This window comes from Onychomys torridus, chromosome 18 (assembly GCF_903995425.1).
Source record: "Onychomys torridus chromosome 18, mOncTor1.1, whole genome shotgun sequence".
Taxonomy (NCBI): domain Eukaryota; kingdom Metazoa; phylum Chordata; class Mammalia; order Rodentia; family Cricetidae; genus Onychomys; species Onychomys torridus.
In genome coordinates this window covers 58,582,613-58,596,618 of record NC_050460.1, presented here as the reverse complement: position 1 = coordinate 58,596,618, position 14,006 = coordinate 58,582,613, and the positions used below count along the sequence as shown (strand labels likewise).

General features: G+C 52.3%; 2 protein-coding genes across 2 annotated transcripts in view; one reads left to right on the top strand and one right to left on the bottom strand.

Annotated features, from left to right (window-relative positions):
* Col18a1 (collagen type XVIII alpha 1 chain) overlaps nt 1-14,006 on the top strand; it is a 53,354-nt gene that overhangs the window by 17,277 nt on the left and 22,071 nt on the right. The window contains exons 2-7 of the mRNA XM_036167169.1: nt 1,094-1,638; nt 2,879-2,964; nt 4,291-4,374; nt 6,899-7,086; nt 9,427-9,665; nt 13,098-13,163. Coding sequence (XP_036023062.1) covers nt 1,094-1,638; nt 2,879-2,964; nt 4,291-4,374; nt 6,899-7,086; nt 9,427-9,665; nt 13,098-13,163 — 1,208 coding nt within the window. The remainder of the gene's footprint in view (nt 1-1,093; nt 1,639-2,878; nt 2,965-4,290; nt 4,375-6,898; nt 7,087-9,426; nt 9,666-13,097; nt 13,164-14,006) is intronic.
* Nucleotides 6,947-13,895, bottom strand: LOC118569873. Its single transcript, XM_036168120.1, has 11 exons — nt 13,883-13,895; nt 13,491-13,567; nt 13,024-13,209; nt 12,011-12,037; nt 10,884-10,946; nt 10,702-10,779; nt 10,392-10,445; nt 10,078-10,236; nt 9,559-9,621; nt 8,778-8,804; nt 6,947-7,101 (listed from the first exon to the last, which is right to left on the bottom strand). Exons 3-11 carry the CDS (start codon nt 13,110-13,112, stop codon nt 6,966-6,968), a joined length of 696 nt encoding a protein of 231 aa, XP_036024013.1. The 5' UTR covers nt 13,113-13,209; nt 13,491-13,567; nt 13,883-13,895; the 3' UTR covers nt 6,947-6,965.

Below are 14,006 nucleotides of genomic sequence, written 5' to 3'. Positions count from 1 at the left end.
GCACCATGTCTGGAGAATGTGACGGGGTAAGGCTTATGGGGACCCTTGCAGCAGTTCGGGATGTCAACATGGCACACAAAGCTATTCATTGTCCCCCGAGGGATGTGCTCTATGGCGGCTCTTGTCTTCTGGTTTCACGGGGATTAGTGACTCAGCTTGTCCTGTGAAGTTGGGGGTTCAGCATTTTCCCATCTCCTACTCTGTAGGGGCCTTGTCATTCTAGCGTCACAGCTGGAGCCTGACCTGAGGCATGGTGTCCTTACACATTTACACACTACTAAGCATGGCTGCTTCCAGTTGTCTCCTCCTAGAAGAGTCCTTGACCATGAACATTCCCCTTGCCCAGGTGCCTCCTCTCAGGCTTTGTAATGCTGTGCTGCTTGTGTGTCTTCAGTGGCCCTGGTGGCCCTTGCCTAAAGACAGGAAGGGCTCATACATCTGTGTCCAACTCAAGACAGTGCTAGGAGTGAACTGAGTACGTGAAGTGGGTTTCTGGCTACTCTGGAACACGTCAGAAGAGCTGTGAATCTGTGAGAGTCTCCATAGGGCTGCTGCTTCCAGCCTTCTTGCGGCCTTCCACACCACGGTGTGGTTGGTGGCAGACTTCAGGGAGAAGAAATGGAGGAGCTGTCCTGTCTTCCTGCCCTGTAACATACCCTGAGGAACAGGCGTGTGGGGAACCAGAGGGAGAGTTGGATGTTAACTTGGAAACCACAATGACAGATGAAGCCCGGGAATGCCAACTTGGGAGCCTGGCCATTTGAGTCTCCCAGGTTCAGTTTATCTCTGAAGTGGAGCTTCAGGCAGGGGTAGCATGTGCCGCCGCCGACTCTCTCTTTGCCATAGAGAGAGGTCTTGCTCCACATCTGTGCTCCTCCTGGAGCGTCAGAGTGGGACACTCCATGCCCCAGCGCCTCACTCCGTCTTGGGATATTTGCTTTGGCCTGTGAGCCCACGGAAGCAAGGAGAGGACCGAAGAATGGGCCACCTAGACCTGGATAAGGGTGGTTTCGTGGCCTGTGCCTCCTAGGATGCCACTGTGACCTTGTCTGTTCCCGTGCAGCCCCCTTACCAGATGTCCTTCTCTTTGCAGAGAATGTTGCTGAGGAGGTGGGGCTGCTGCAGCTCCTTGGGGACCCTTTGCCCCATCAGATCTCACAAGTCGACGACCCTCATGTCGGGCCAGCCTACGTCTTTGGACCGGACTCCAGTAGTGGCCAAGTGGCCCAGTACCACTTCCCTAGACTCTTTTTCCGTGACTTTTCATTCCTGTTTAGTATTCAGCCAGCCACAAAGGCTGCAGGGGTGCTGTTTGCCATCACAGACGCTGCACAGACGGTGGTCTCACTGGGTGTGAAGCTTTCAGGGGTGCAAGATGGACACCAGAACATCTCACTGCTCTACACAGAGCCCGGGGCCAGCCAGACCCAGACGGGTGCCAGCTTCCGCCTACCTGCATTTGTTGGCCAGTGGACACACTTCGCGCTCAGCGTGGATGGAGGCTCTGTGGCTCTCTACATAGACTGTGAAGAGTTCCAGAGGGTACCACTTGCTCGGTCCCCACAGGGTCTGGAGCTGGAGCATGGCTCTGGCCTCTTTGTGGGTCAGGCTGGAGCAGCTGATCCTGATAAATTCCAGGTAACCTATCCCGCCCTGCTATGTGCTGGTCCAGGGGAGGAGGGAAAATGGGAACCAGGGAAAGCGGGTTCCTCCAGAAGATGGTGCAGCCTGGGGCATTAGCCCACTCTTCCCTCACTTGTGGTTGGAATGGCATATGCTCCCCCAACTCTTGTCCTTTGATGCCCTGGAAGCATCACATTGGGCTTTTGTGAGTTCTCTGAGATCCCAGAGTCCACAAGATGACTGCAGGAGGCCATCTCTCCTCAGGCTCCCATCCTGAGTTGATCCAGACCCCCTTCTCAGGCATGAGCCAGGCCTGTGGTGAGCTAGAGGTACCAAGCTTAGACGAGGAGAGTGTGGGGCTTAGTCTAGGCTCAGCTACTCCACCTAAAACATAAGCGCTCAGGTATCTTGTGGAAAAGACAGACTTGGGGACATCTGCCTGTGATCCCACCTGGGAATTGGAAGGAGAGTAACCTGGAGTTCCAGGTCCATTTGAGACCCTGTCTCAAAACAACAACAAACATGACTCATTTAAAGCCTGTGGGGTCTTCCTTTGGCTGCACACACAGTTGAGGGAGCACCCTTGCTGGCAATTGGTATTGGGATTTCACACAACAGACCCGCTTAGGTCAGCTGTTCTGGGCTGTTTATTGTTTTAATGAAGACTGAGTCTAGCGCCAGACTCACTGGGTGACAGTGGCAGACAGGCCTGTGGCTCTCTCCCATGTTCCGAAGGAAAGTCCCTCCCTTCTGGGCCCTTGTTTCTCATAGGAGGGCACTCTTCCTAAGATCCCAGCTGGGCGCCCAGCCTCTTGGGAACAAGTGCGTGGGGGAACCTCAGCTGGCACTCATGGCTCCTGAATTCAGTATGCCAGCCGTCTGCAGCTGGACGCCCCTGCCCAACCCAGACAGGGGTCCCTGTGTGTGCAAGGGAGGACATGTCCCCAGGGGACAGACACTCAGTTATGACCCAGACAAGGGCCTCCTGTTGTAAGTTGTTCTAAGTCCTCTGGCCACAGCTCTGAAAGCTGACCTTCCACCTCTGGCAGGATCTTTTAACCCATGGGGTTCGAGAGCTACCAGGACTTTGGCACCAAACTGGGCCCCTGTGTGTTTTCCTTCTGATCTTCAAATGCGATTACCAGAAAGCTGAGCGTCATCGTTTCCAGAGTGGGACATTTGTGATGTGCTGTCCCCATCATTTCCCAAGGGGATGGCAGACCCCACAGGTCTTGTACATCTCCTACTTCCCCAGCAGAGCTGGGTGAAGAACAGTGAGCGTGAGATAGCTGAGGGTACTGCCTTCCCCGGTGGTGCTGATGGAGGGCACGGCCACCCTGAGTGAGGTGGCCTCGTCACTGACTGGGCCTTGGCATGCTTTGTCAAAGAGGGTGGCTGGTTGGATATGCAGACAAGCTGTGTCTGGACATTTTCATTTTCATTTCTTGGTGTGTTTGAGAATGAAAACTTTGCCTGTTTTTTTTCTTTCCTCTTTCTTTGTTTCTTTTCCTTTTCTTTCTTTCTTTCTTTCCTTCCTTCTTTCTTTCTTTCCTTCCTTCTTTCTTTCCTTCTTTCTTTCTTTCTTTTTTTTAACTTTGGGTTTTGGTAGGGGAATTCAGCCCTTTCTTATTGATTTATACAGCTCTTTATATCTGAAAGAAACTTATCCCTGGCTGTGTATGCACAGATTTTTATTTCCAAGTCTGCCATTTGCCTTTTCACTTAAAAACAACAACATTGGGGAGATTCAAAGTGTTTCTTTGGTTAATTTGGATCTGGAGGGGAAAAAAATCCCACAACTTTTGATAGGAAAACATTTTGGTTGTTCGGTGTTTGGCAGAGAGTATTCAGGGACCTGTGCTGGTTCTGTGCAGAACGCGGAGCCTCCCCAACCAGCCTCAGCAGTCTGACCCTGCCTGCTCCTGTGGGCCGGGTCTCAGCATCCTTTCCATTTAAACCAGATGCTGGCTGGTGCCAGGGACACATGCCAGTAGCAGAACGGAAGACAGTTGGATTTAGCACAAGTTGGATTTGCAGACTTGATGCTGAGGTCTTAGGGGAGGAATCATCGTCCCATGTGATCCATGACTTGACCGAAGGTAGCCCAGAACTCTGGGAGTCAGGGAGCCAGGGAAACTGGAGAGCCAGCAGGATAGGATGGAGAGCTAGGCTTCCTCTGAGTCATCTCAAGTGAGGATGCTCTGCCCCGCCTGCATCCACACACTACCAGGGAGAGCCGGGCTGTGCCTCCAGCCACCCAAGCCTGGTCCTTGCTGGGTGACGGTCCTCACAGATGGCTGTCTTTGTCCTCTTGTCTGTCCCTTTGAGTTTGGTCACGAGCATCATCGGGTTATGAGTTTCCTTAAAGCCTGGCTTCTGACTGTGTTTCAGTACAGGTGTTCTGTTTGTTACTTTGTGTGTCTGGTAGTTATAACTCCTCTTGGCTATTTTTCCTTTCAGAGGTGCCTCTATTTCTCTCTCTCTTGATTTTTTTTTTTTTTTTGTGTGTCTTTCTTTCCCAGTGTGGGATGCTAGGAGGATTAAACCCAGGGCCTCCCACATGGTTGGCCGGTACTCCCTGTTGAGCCCAGCTCAGCCCTGCTTTGTCTTTATGAGTTCCACAGTTTCCTGGCCTAATCTTCTTTTGTGGTTCTCTTTCAACTCCAGCAACCCCTGCACCCCAATCCCTGGTGTCTTTGACCCCAGGAGAGACCCTGCTAAGCACGGCTTTCCTGATGTTCTCATTCAGCGGTGAGCATCTTAAGGTCAATTTTCGTTTCCTTCATTGAGACTTGAGGCAGTGAATTTTCCTCAGAGTGCAGCTGTGGCTCCACTATAAAAGTAAACGATGTGCGTGCTGGTGCCGTAGGTTGCCCCAGACATTAAGTGTGTGACATCAGAACAGGTCTTCCCGTAGGAGGGGTGGAACAGGCAGCAGAGGTCAGAATCTGACCCCAACAGTTTTCCTGTTCCTGATCAAGGAGAGTGGAACATTCATGGGTCTACTTTCAGTCCATCTCTCCAGGGGCTTCTCAGCAGTCTTTCCCGCTGGTTCCTGCTCAGTGTTCTTATGTATAAATCTCCGCAGACCCTCTTCTATGCATTTGAAGTGAGAGTAACCTGTGGCAGGTACATTGCCACAGCATGTATGGTGTTGCCTTCCTGGGAGAGTTAGGAAGCCAAAGGAGGCTGGCTGTGATGAAGTGGTCTGTTGGGACCTGGTCACAGGAGCAGAGACCTGAAGCTAGAGGCCCCTTAAGCAGTGTGGGAGAATGAGTGTGAGGGCATTAGGGATGTGAGGCATTAGCAAACAGAGCAGGCAGCATGGCTGGGTCCCAGGGCAGCAGGAACTGGGCTGGCCCTAGGAGGTAGAAAAGGGAGGGAGGGGAAGATGAGTTGAGGGAAAGGGGCAGGGTAAAAATAGGCCACCCTGAAGGCCACGGGGAAGCTAAGACACAGTCCATGAGACCAAACACATCATAGCTTCAGCCTCCGACCTCTGCTAGCCTGGGACACTGCTCTTGCTGTACCAGGTCCAGGTGAGCCAAGACCGTGCCTGTGCCTCCTGCTGATGCTGGTCTGTCTTATGTTTTAGTCTCTTGCCCATGGTTAAAGCACTGTTGGTCAGCGTGGCAGGAAGAGTTTCACGTGGCACTCATCTATAAATGTTCACAGTCCCCCAGTTTCCAAGGTCTGGATTGCATAACTTTTGGGTCCAAGTCCATTAAATATTTGCAGTGGATCTTAGGGCTTTTGTACAGCTGACATCTTCCCCATTGGCGGTTGGGAGAACTCCAGGCTGGGGCGGAAGAGTCACCAGGGCAGGGCACAAAGCTGGACTCAGTGCAGACACAAGTCTTTTCCGCCCTCTGTAGGCCTTTTCCAGACGTAGGCACCCGACAGCCTTGGCAGAGTGTGGCATAGTCCACAGCAGTGAGCCCGTCTGCATGGGATGCTGTGTGTGTGTGTTGCTGAGACCACCCAGAATGCCCCGACACCAGCATTGTCCTTAGGAAGCAGTGTTCTAGTATTTCAACTCTCCTGACCCTGGGGGCTCTCGGCTGTCACCATGGCACCCTGCTGCAGCAGCTCTGAGCAGGCTTCTTGAGATGTCTGCTCTGTCCCCAGATGAGGTGTTGACCTGGGAAGCCTGACTGGCAGGAAGTGTGCATCCTCCTGCCTGTGAATCCTGGGCCTGTGACTGAATAGTTCAGGGCTCCTGAGCATTGGTGATACTCTCCTACACACACACACACACACACACACACACACACACACACACACACACACAGTCATATGCTCCTCCTCACATAGTCTGTGCACTTTCCTGCTGTCTTGGTGCTAGCTGAGTGGAACTTCCAGAATCCCCTACTGGTCCAATACTGTCCTTCTGATCTTTGGGGGGTACAGATAGGAATTCTGTTTTTCACCTGACCTAGAGGCCTCCTGAACCTCAGACTACCATAGCAGAGTCCCCACTGTCACAGTATTGGTCCTGAGTGGTCAAGTCCTGTTTCTGTCCCATCGAGGCCCACAGGGTTGACTCAGGCCAGGGCTTTTCTTTCTGTTGCTCCTTCCCAGAGACTCACCTCCCATGATATTGGACAGGCCTTGGGTTTCCTGATGGCCAGTACATTGAAATCCATTGGTTTTGTTGTTGTTGTCGTTTTGGGTTTTTTTTGTTTGTTTGTTTGTTTGTTTTCAAGACAAGGTTTCTCTGTGAAACAGTCCTGGCTGTCCTGGAACTCACTCTGTGGACCAGACTGGCCTCGAACTCACAGAGATTCTCCTGCCTCTGCCTCCCGGCTACTGGGATTAAAGACGTGCACCACCACGGTGAAATCTGTGGCTTTTGAGGATGGGCTCTATTGGCCTGAGGGCTTTGTAGGGATTCTGTTCTCTCAGCTGCTGAGGACTCTGTGGACTGTGGTGACCTTTGGAGAAGTGTAGGAGTAGGCAGTGTGTGTGTGTGTGTGTGTGTGTGAATCGAACACTGGTGGGTAGGCACCCTGCTCAGTCACAAGGCTCTGGCCTGCGTGTGTGCAGGAGAAATTGTACCTGGGTATATAAGCAGGTTTTCAGCAGCTAGGGTGGAGGGACTGGAATGGCAACCACAGACATCAGAACATCTGAGCACAAACACTGGTGCTTTGAGTATACTGAGGCCAATCCAGCATTGAGCTAACTCATCTAGGTATCTGGGGCTCAGAAGTGGGGGGCCCACAGATGGGAACAGGAGAAACCCACATGGTAATAGGAGCTGGACCGTGCTTAGGGGTTCTGCTCAGAATATGAGCTGCCTGGAGAGAAGGCAGCTGTGGGTACAGCCCAGGCTTCCTGACTCACGAATCCAGCAGCAAATCCTGGTCCTGGTGGCCCAGGAGGTCCTGGGGGTCCTGGGGGCCCAGTTGGCCCAGGGGGTCCAGCCATGCCAGTCTTTCCAGGTACACCGACAGGCCCAAGGTCGCCTTTGCTCCCCTGTACAGACAGAAGGACAAGGTCACCATTCTTGGCTCTGGGCTTCAGCAAAGCTACAGGCAACCTCAAGCAACACACACTTCCTTACAAGGCTTTTCAAAAATCTGAAAATCCAGAAAATTCCACAAGGCACACAGGCAATTCCTTAACTCAAAACAGCAGGGTCAAGTGAGAGTCACAGGCACACAAGCCTGACATCCTGCCTTTGGGGACAATGTCATGAAGCAGGCTGTACACCATGGCCCATAACCTTGGGTCCCAGCTCCCTGACAGTGGGGACAGGGATAGCAAGAAGCAGATAAAGTAGGTAAGGAGGAGAGACAGGCTGCTGGAAGGTACAGGGAGAGAAAGCTTCAGGGTGGTCTAGGGGGACCCTGTAGCCACCAAGTGCTTGGGCTCACACAGACACAGGTGTTGCTATGACTTTGGGTGTTTGAAAACCCCAGGGAGCAGAAGCAAGCCCATGTGTATAGAGGACTTGTCTGGGAGTCTGAGGGACCAGATCAAGGAAGCAGACTGAGGCAGGAACTTGGAGCTCAGGCTGGGAGGCCCTAGTCCAAAAGGCTCTACTCCACGCAGGTCAGCCCTAAAGTCAGACCTGGAGGGCCAGCATAACCCAGGGACCCTGCTGGCAGCCAAGTCACCTCTATGAAGTGAGAACTAAGACTGCAATCATTCTCTCCTGGGGCTGCTGAGAGGCACATGTGGCAGTATGGGAAATGCCCTGAAGCCAGCTGAAGCATAAGACAGCCATGCTTGACATGAACCTTCCTACAAAGGGTCTAGCTGAGTTCAAAGACAGCCTGAGCTCCATGAGATGCTTCCTCTACCACCAAGTTCCTTTGTGTATAATGAGGATGTAGGCATCTGTGTGGGTGTGGGGTCTCCAGCTGTTGATGTAGCTACTCAATTTCAGGTACAGTACAACTGTCAGCTCTTTAACCTTCCTCTTTAACCTTGATAAAATACTTCATTTATTTATTCTTGAAGACCCTCCTTGTGTGTGTGTGAGTGTGTGTGTGTGTGTATGTGTGTGTGTGTGTGTGTGTGTGTGTGTGTATGCAGATACAAGCGCACATACAGATAGAAGCCCATGAATGCCAATACCAGTGTCTTGTGCAGATACACATGTACTCTATAGAGAAACAAGTATGTGTGTGCACATTGACATAGTTGGCCCACATCAGCCCATCTCTTTTTCATCTCCTTCTGACATGTTCATCTATCTTCTGATGCCCATGATGCCCTCTTCTCTCTCCCCACTAGATTTTCCTATTTGCTCCAGCTTTCTTTGATACCAGCCTATAGAACACAGGTGAGCTAGCATGGCATTCCCTGCATATCAATGGGTGAGGATGCTGGGGATGCCGCTGGGGACCATGATGAGTTGGGCAGCTATGATCCTGAGGTACCTGATCAAGGTACCCCAGGAGTTCCCAGGGAGCCTTCCCTCGTACCTGCCCACTGGGAGCTCATTTCTAAACACACCACCTCTGGTTCCATTGCATTAGCAGAACAGAACTGAGTGGAGACACACACACACACACACACACACACACACACACACACACACACACACGAAAGACCATGTATTCACTGGCATGGGTGCCCCCGTAAATCCTGCCTTGGTACTTTTATCAAGCCCCAGCTCTGCCAGAATGAAAACTGCCTTGTACCTTGGGTCCTGGGATTCCCACATCGCCCTATGGGGGAAAAAAGGACAGGATTATAATAAATTCAGACATGTGTGTAGCAATCAGAGAAAAGCAAACCAACAGCCCCATGGTAACTACCTTCCCTCAGAGGGTGCTGTGTTCTGTTTATGCTGACTCTAGTGTTTTCTGGGCCTGTTCCTGCCCCCTCCCTTGTCTGTTAGGGATGCTCTGGGAAGCTCAGCAGGAAGGGGAGCCCACGCCTAAAGCATCTAAAGCATCTTCCCACAAATGCTTCTCAGAATGTCTCCCAAGCAGCAGAGCCCTTTAGGCTTAGCTGAAAACAGAGACAAGCTCTAGGCATAGTTCATTTAAAAGGACTTTCTGTTGCTCAGCATCAGTGGCGAGGTCTTCCTCATCCCATTCTCAGGAAGTGCAGTGAGCAGCTCTCCATTTGGCCTCCCTCCCTCCCTCAACCGCGCGAGACCACAGTAGATCATGGTCAGCAGAGGCTGGCCTGCCTCCGAAGATTTCTATCAACCCACTGCGCTGAAACCTGAAATAAGCCTTTCAAACCAAAGGAAGCACCAACTCCAAAGCTGCTAGCCCCTCTGTAGTGGTAAGGAACACATATGGAGACCCTGACTTGAACCTGAGCCCTGCTGGCCCTAAGCTGAGGATGCAGGCTGTGTCCGCGGCCTCACCCTATGGAACGCACTCTCCACAGACCCCAAGCATGCAGTGTCCACCGCCTGCTGGCTACAGGTGTGTGCTGAGTTACATCCAACTATAGAAGCAGACTTACAACACTGCCTTTCTGGCCAGCCACTCCTGGTGCGCCCTCTTTGCCGGGAGGACCTGGAGGTCCCTGGGAGACAGAAGAACAAAGAGATGGGCTGGACAGGATCCATGGTGAGCAGGTAACTGCTGGCACCCAGACTTCCTAAGAGCCACAAGGTGTTTCTCCCACAAGGTGCATGCCCAGAAGGTGCCGCCACAGTGTAGAAACCACTGTGTGGGTTATTTTTTTTTTTTTCTGAGCTGCTGATTATGCTGGGGGAACCAAGGGAGGCTCATATATCCATTCAGTCTAGAGTGGTTAAATGTGTGTCTCAGAGTCAGCTAGTGGGTCAGCACCCCGAGAACCAGAGGGTAGCCTACCCCACCCCCATCCTGAGAGTGACTCAAAATGGGCACGGCCTCCGCCTTGAGGAATGGAGAATGGGGATCCTGAGAAAGAGCCAGCAAGAGACCTCATGTGACACTCCCCTGCCCTGTTCCTAGTCAAGAGGGTGCTCGGGGCAGGGGAGGAAGCAGAACTTACCGGGGGACCAGGAAATCCGGGGGGGCCTTCCTTCCCAGGCACACCAGGAAGGCCTGCAGGTCCTGGAGCATAGGAGCTGTTGACCCCAAAGCGCCCTGGCTCACCAGGCAGTCCTGGGACACCAGGGGGTCCTGGGGGGCCAGGGAAACCTCGTGGGCCCTGGACATGAGAGATACAGTCCATCATAGAATACAAAGCCATGCTGGACAATGATCACATCCCCAGCTAGTCCTGTCCCACCCCCAAGGGGCCCCAACTGATGTCTCAGACATCATGTTCCACATTTGCCCAATGACAGTAGGTGTGCCACTTACTCTGAGGCTCTCCAAATCTCCACTGAAACCAGATCCTTCCATGTCAATGAAGGTCTGAGGGAGGGCAAGAGAATCACCACAGGACATAGATTCATCATCCTGAGTACCAGAGAGCAGCCCCTAGCTATCTAAGCCCCTAACTACCCAAGATGCCCGAGATGGGGGGTGGGACATCATGCTTTGCCCCACAGCCTGGCCACCATTCCAAGGCTGCAATAGGAACCCATACTCTTGGGCCAACACTGCCAGGAGCTGGTCTTAGGGTTGAGTACTAGGCCCTGGTGTGGAGGAGGCCAAGGATGGAACTTACGAGCTTGTCCTGTCTGAAGGAGGGTCCTGGTGGCCCTGGAGGTCCTGGAGGTCCTCGAGGTCCAACACCAGGATCTCCCTGGGACATGAGACAAAATCTGTCATACTGTGGACACATGGTCCCCACTTTTAGTCAGGAGCTGAGATAGGAAAGGGGCCATACCCTGGTCTGCACACACTTACCTTCTCACCCTTGGGGCCCACCTCTCCTGGAGTCCCTGGAAAGCCCTGAGGCCCAGTGTCACCCTGAAAAACAAGGGTAGGGGCTAGGCAGAGGGAAGCATTTCTCTTTCTTCACACAATGAATCTTGAGCCCCAAATGTTTCTCATTCCAGAGCTGGTGGTGGTGGGGGCAAATGGGAGCCAAGCCCTTCAGGGAAAGAGGCCTACTAAGCCAGGAGAGACCGTGACACCAAGGTGACCCCAAAGAAAAAGCCAGGATTTAAAAGTGACACCACTGACTATAGACTTATCTAGCACTAAGTCTTATCACAATGCCTGGGAGATAGCACGCGTCCCCTTCAGAGACATCAACTATGGGGACCACAGCTATCCTTGGCAGAGTGTAAGTCCACTGTATGTGTGTGTGATGCACATACATCTGTGCAAACTTGATGGATGCATTGGGCTCAGGGAAACCTCCAGTTACGACTAAGCTGGGACTGGGTGCAGTTTCAACACAGCTCGGTCAGGTACAAAGAGCTCTCCATGGCCACTCGGGCAGCATGGAGGACCCCATCTTCTCAGGCACATCCTGACTTTCCCGTTCTGTTGTGCACCCCCACTCCACCCCTCTGGAAGCAACACTGGGTGGTTTGGGTAGTCACATGAACATCAAAGTACACAGGCTTAAGATCTAAAGTACAGCCAGGCACTAGTGGCGCACACCTTTAATCCCAGCACTCGGGAGGCAGAGCCAGGAGGATCTCTGAGTTCGAGGCCAGCCTGGTCTATAGAGTGAGTTCCAGGGCAGGCTCCAAAGCTACAGAGAAACCCTGTCAAGAAAAACTAAACTAGGGGTTGGGGATTTAGCTCAGTGGTAGAGTGCTTGCCTAGCAAGCGCAAGGCCCTGGGTTCGGTCCTCAGCTCTGGCAAAAAAAAATAAAAAAGAACAAAAAAGAAAAACTAAACTAGATAGATAGATAGACAGACAGACAGACAGACAGACAGATATCTGAAGTGTACCCCCAGTAAAGCTGCCTTTCTGCAGTGTCCTCTCTGGGAAACTGTTACCCTGTGTCACCGCAGATGGCCTGCAGGTCCTTTGTAAGCATGGTATTGTGTCTGGTGCAGAGAAAAATCCAACTTACCGGTCTCCCATCTTCACCAGGGTCACCCTGTAACGTGCAAGAGAAGACACTGTGAATGGAAACAGCCCAGCCGCCACTACCCAAGACTGGACACAGAAACGCGCCAGCCCTCAGTGCCCTGGTGGTGTACAGCTGAGCACCTAGATGATGTCTGCTGCTGACAGCATGGTGGTTAACGTAACTTTTAACACAACCTCACTATGCTTGAGAGACCAAAAAGCAAAAAGTGCCTTTAACGTGTACCCTAGCAATCCACTTCCTCTTTCCCTAGATGTTGGAGATATTTTGTTGTTTTGGTTTTGGTTTTTCTAGACAGGGTTTCTTTGTGTAATCCTGGCTGTCCTGGAACTAACTGGCTCTGTAGATCAGGCTGGGCTTGAATTCACAGAGATCCACCTGCCTCTGCCCCGAGTGTTGGCATTAAAGGTATGTGCCACCATCCCTGGGTGAAGACTCTTCTTAAAATGGACTGACCTTGTAAACTTTGCTATTTTAGTAATGTGGGTCATAAGACTAACTGCTATTTGTGATTTTGTAACCAAACTTTGCTCACTCTGCTCAATGACTAGGACAATTGCAAGACATACATGTTTAAATTAGACCCTGCCTACACATACCCAGAACACATGTAATCTTGTGGGGTTTGGCTTTATAAGCCTTGGACTAATATGAGCAGATGCTGCATCTTGGGAGTGCTCTTGGTTGCTATCCTGGTACCATGAGTATCCGGCACCACTAATAAAGCCTCCTGTATTAAAATGTATTCATGGTCATGGTGAATCTCTGAGTGACCCCAGACCTACAACAGACCGCAATTCTGCAACAGAGCTTAGGCCCAGGGGTCGCTTGGGCATGCCCGGCCTCCATGCTCCACCTACCTTCTGGCTCCAATGCACAGCAAAAGGCTGGTAGAAACTACAGCAGCCAAGGATGTTGCTATTCTGATCCCAACCAACTCTCCCGAGTCAGAGACCTCAGCTCCAGCCCAGATCACAAAGAGAGGCAGTACTTACCGGCTCACCATCCCTTCCCGGAGCGCCATCCTTCCCTGGTGGCCCCTGAGGTCCTGGGGGTCCTTGTGCTCCAGGGACAGGTTGTACATTGGGGTTCTGTATCACTGGACCTGCCGGACCCTGGGGCCCAGCTGGGCCAGGTAGGCCCTGAGCACCTGGCTCCCCCTTTTGTCCCTTGAGACCTCCCTAGGGACAAAGAAGATAGAGGCTGCCACAACCCGCAGACAAATTCACCTCACACTGCTGCTACATTCTCCGGGGACTGAATCTCAGAAAGGACTTCAGAGGGATATGGGGGCGGGGGGGAGGGTCGCTCATGGTAGGGAGGTGAAGAAGCAGTGTGCAGAGGATAGGGCAGGGGGCTGAGACAGGGAGTGTGGACCTGAGGGCTTCTGTAAGTGAGAAGCATGGAAGCCACTGAGGGTTCCCAGGTGCCCTGGAACAAGGTCATGGGGTGGTGGCCTCACCTTGATCAAGTCACCTCCATGGTTCTGGACATTCTCACCCCATGCACTGCTTGAATCTGTGCCAGGAAGAGGCTCAGCTGTGAAGAGGTAGAGGCGGCACCATCAAGCCTGGAGCAGCCCCAGGCTCTCAGCTTTGTCCCCAAAGCCTTGCTTCCCTACCCCCAAGAGCCCCTGAGGATGAGTCTATGGGAACTGCCATTTGCCTTTCCACCCACCCAAACCCCTGAGGACAGGGGCCATGGGAACGGTGACTGGGAATGGCCACCTAGCATGGGCAATGGGCAAGAAGAACCAAAGTCACCACAGACAGCCATTTAGAGCAAGTCCAGTGACAACCAAAACCTTCCGAAGATTCCTAGGTTTAACACCTCACCATCAAAACTCCTTCTTACCACTTCCTCCTCTTCCAACGTGCAATTTGAAAAAGAGAAAACCAACAGCAGTTCTGAGAGGTGAACCCCAGAGGTTCCCCACCATCCACACTGTGCCTCTGACACACAAAGGCATATGTGACAC

Excerpts from the sequence above, each read along its gene's own strand:
- LOC118569873 (XM_036168120.1), bottom strand. The coding sequence starts at position 13,112 with ATGTACAACCTGTCCCTGGAGCACAAGGACCCCCAGGACCTCAGGGGC. Across the intron at positions 12,038-13,023 it reads CGGGAAGGGATGGTGAGCCG|GGTGACCCTGGTGAAGATGG; the intron begins GTAAGTACTGCC and ends TGCACGTTACAG. Across the intron at positions 10,947-12,010 it reads CTGGTGAAGATGGGAGACCG|GGTGACACTGGGCCTCAGGG; the intron begins GTAAGTTGGATT and ends CTTGTTTTTCAG.